The following is a 3518-nucleotide window of genomic DNA, read 5'->3' as shown; positions in this document are numbered from 1 at the left end:
CAAAATCCACGTATTTTTATATATTTGTAACAAACTAAGTTCATACATTGCAAAAATAATGACAACCAAACAAACAGACAAATTATGTAACTAAAATCTATCGTATAGGTAATTTGTTTGTACACATCTTTTGTGACTTGGACAAATTTTCATCAAAGAAATATAAAAACATTAATGTTGCTCTTGAATATTTATTGGGGGAGTGCAGAGGCCCATTTGGGTTTGAGGCCCATTTATAATTTGGAAATATGAAGCATTTGAAACACAAGTGAAGTAATATTAGGCCCAGTCTCTTCAGCCCACTACTTGCATATACATCGGGCTTCATGGTTGTGGGCTTCCGGTTTCCTATCGCAAAAACCAAACAGATGGTTTCATTTTCCCTAAAGATTTAAAAAAAAATAAAAATAAAAATAAAAAACAAATAAAAAAAAGATGATAAGTACTATTAAGTAAAGACTTGGTAATATTTGTGCAATATTGTACTTAACAGTTAACTCCTATCATTAAATCATAAAAAATCTGCAACTATAAAAATCTTCAAAAATTTGTATGGATAAATAAAAGAAGTAAATGCAACAAAATAACAATACACTTTCATTGATTATGTTTCTTTATAAGAAAAAAATCAAAGTACAATGTTATAATTGGGATAGTACAATGCTTTAATAAGGAAATAAAAAAGAAAATAAAATTTTGAAAGTACAATGTTGTAGTAGAGAGAAATGAAAATAAGATGCTATAATAATAATAATACAAAAATAAATGAAAGTAGGTTGCTATTTCTTGAGCTCATGTGGCTACTCTTTATCGAAGTCTAAGTACATCCTATATGCATCTCGATCAGAAGAATAATAAGCCTTCACCAAAGTATCAATTTGGAAACCGAGTTTCTTGTAAAGATGCATTGCTGGAGTTCTTAATGGATCCACATGAAGTGATATGCGGTGTATACGTTTACTTCTGCATTTCTCTATTGCTGCTTTCAATAGTGTATCTCCATGCCCTTGTCTCCTATAATTCTCCTTCACTAGTTTTTATCGGTAAATAAAACGAAAAATTGAAAATAAAGAATAATCAAAACTCAAAATCACATAAATTTAGGTAAAACAAAGCAACACACAGTACAACCTGTCATGTCATGTATCCGTATACGCACTGCATTAATGACATGACAGGTTCTACTGTGTGTGTGGACTAGGACTCGTGTCAGTACGACAAAATCTTTTGTCCCACCCAAAAAGGTGGGAAAGTGACTTGTTTTAAAACTATCATACATGCAAAAGACGTGAATACCCTCCTTATTCTCATCGTCGAAATATGCCTAGTAATTTTTTAGTCTCGTCCAATCTAATCCAATCCTCTCTCGTCTAACAAACACAACACATGTCATAGATAAGGACAATGAGGGCATTTACGTCTTTTTGCACAAACGAGAGATTAAAATTTCAAATTTTGTCCCATTGACATCTGTCAATGTCGCAGCCCAATGCACACCAAACTCAGTACAAAGCCGTCATGTCATGTCATATCATGTCAAGTCATATCATTCATAACAAAAGTGGCCTTAAAGAACTATGGATTTTTATTGATTATGAATACCCTAAAACCCTATAGACAATTGGGCTAATTTGAAAACAAACATATTAATTGTTTCTTGAAAAAAATCTTTTGGTTTGAATAATATTAGCAATTCTGACACTCAAATAGCTTATCCAAGTTTGCTTTTACTTTGATAAAGGACTATAACATTATCTAATTTCATGAAAATTTCCACTCCCCTTCTTCAATGGTTAAACTTCTCATATAAATTGTTTCTTGAAAAAATCTTTTGGTTTGAAAATTTCTCTAATAAGATCGATTAGAAAACTCAACAAGCTACGCAACACCCATATCAATTTCAAATTCCCCCTAATCTATGCAAAGCAAATCCACATGTTTATGTCTATATATGTTATAAAAACAATCGATATGGATTCAGAGACGTAAGGTAGATAATGAAAAAAATGGGAATTTCGAATGATACCTGCGAGTTTAGTGATAATGGCACAAAGTGAAGAAGGACATGAATACATGACATAGCCAGCAAGGTCGCCATTAATTTCCAAGTAGATTAAACCGCTGTTCTTCTTCTTGAGTTCATCATCGAACGATCGAGCGAGTGATTCGTGTTTGGGGAAAATCTTCTTCTCTATTCTTACTATTTCATCGACTACCTTAGCCCAGCTGGTTGACTTTCTATGTAGTTCAGTTAAAACAATGGAACTGTCCGCCATGTATTTGTGAATTTACACCACCGGCCACCGCCCGCGGTGTAGTCCGTACGATACCCTACCCGAAATTCTCAAAGGTGGAAACAAACCGGTTTCCTCCCCCCATTTACCCGCCCCATTATGGTTTTTAATCGTTTGTAAATGTTTGACAAAAGTGTAAAAATATACCTTACGGTTTTCTATGTTTTCCATGTATAAATGTTAGAAAATTTGGATTCTCCCTTGAAAAACTAAAAAACTAAATTGTTATCACGATATTTTTTAAATGTCTTTTTCTATTTGTAAAGTTTTATTAAATATAAATCTCTCTCTCTCAAAAAAAAAAAAAAAAAAACATGCACTAAGATTAAAACATAGTTACTCCTTTACAACCTCCACTCCTTCATTGTCGGTAAAGCCCCTTGAAACACCATAATACACTGTAAAAATATTGTCTTCAAAAAAGAATATTTCACCACTCTAAGAATTATTTGTCTAACGAAGTCATTTGTCCCATAAGTCATCTTACTTCAAGCGTTCCTCCCTTCCCCAAACCTCGAATATGAAGCTTTGTTCTGAAAACCAACAAAAACGTCAACGTTGGTGCAGTCATTAGGTATGGAAAAGAAGAAGCTATAAAGACAAATATCTATGGCAATAGTGCCAAATAAACATTGTGTTGTAACTAGCTACAACCGTCTCTACTAACGTAAACGTAATTGTCATGTTTGTAAAGCGGTTTACTCTATTTCATATGCCTCTCTTTAATGACATCCGCCTAATCGGGATTCGCTCGAAGAATTAAGACGAAGGTTAAGGGTTTTTCTGGAGGATGAGGATTGGAGGTTTGTGAAAAGAGGGTTTTGATGGGAATTTTAAGGGTTTTGGAGGGGTAAACCTTGATGAAGAAGGCGATGATGACGATTATAGAGATGAAAGCGTTTAAAACTGAGACTTGGGAGTTATAATGGATTGAAATTCGGGTTACGAATCGGGTAAATTGGAAGATAAAGGACATGTTTGGAGAGGAGTTATATGTTGTGGATCCTCTTTTATTTTATTTTTTAATTATTAATATATAAAAATAAATATTAAAAATGTAAAAATAAAAATAAAAGGTTATAACAGTCATTTCAATTTTGGAAGAGACCATATTCACATACAAATATGCCCATAAGACCACCAATCCAATTTTTTAAGGGTTTGAATCTTTTTCCTAAAATAAAAATACATATCATTAGGACCATTTTTGCAGTTTTCTCTAAA

General features: G+C 32.8%; 1 protein-coding gene across 1 annotated transcript; it reads right to left on the bottom strand.

Moving 5' to 3' along the window:
• Positions 1–574: 574 nt before the first annotated feature.
• LOC111905624 (uncharacterized) lies at positions 575–2471 on the bottom strand. Its single transcript, XM_023901314.2, has 2 exons — positions 2027–2471; positions 575–1030 (listed from the first exon to the last, which is right to left on the bottom strand). Exons 1-2 carry the CDS (start codon positions 2274–2276, stop codon positions 801–803), a joined length of 480 nt encoding a protein of 159 aa, XP_023757082.1. The 5' UTR covers positions 2277–2471; the 3' UTR covers positions 575–800.
• Between the last annotated feature and the right edge of the window lie 1047 nt (positions 2472–3518).

The sequence above is a fragment of the Lactuca sativa genome, chromosome 8 (assembly GCF_002870075.4).
Source record: "Lactuca sativa cultivar Salinas chromosome 8, Lsat_Salinas_v11, whole genome shotgun sequence".
Taxonomy (NCBI): domain Eukaryota; kingdom Viridiplantae; phylum Streptophyta; class Magnoliopsida; order Asterales; family Asteraceae; genus Lactuca; species Lactuca sativa.
This window is presented reverse-complemented; position numbering and strand designations above follow the sequence as displayed.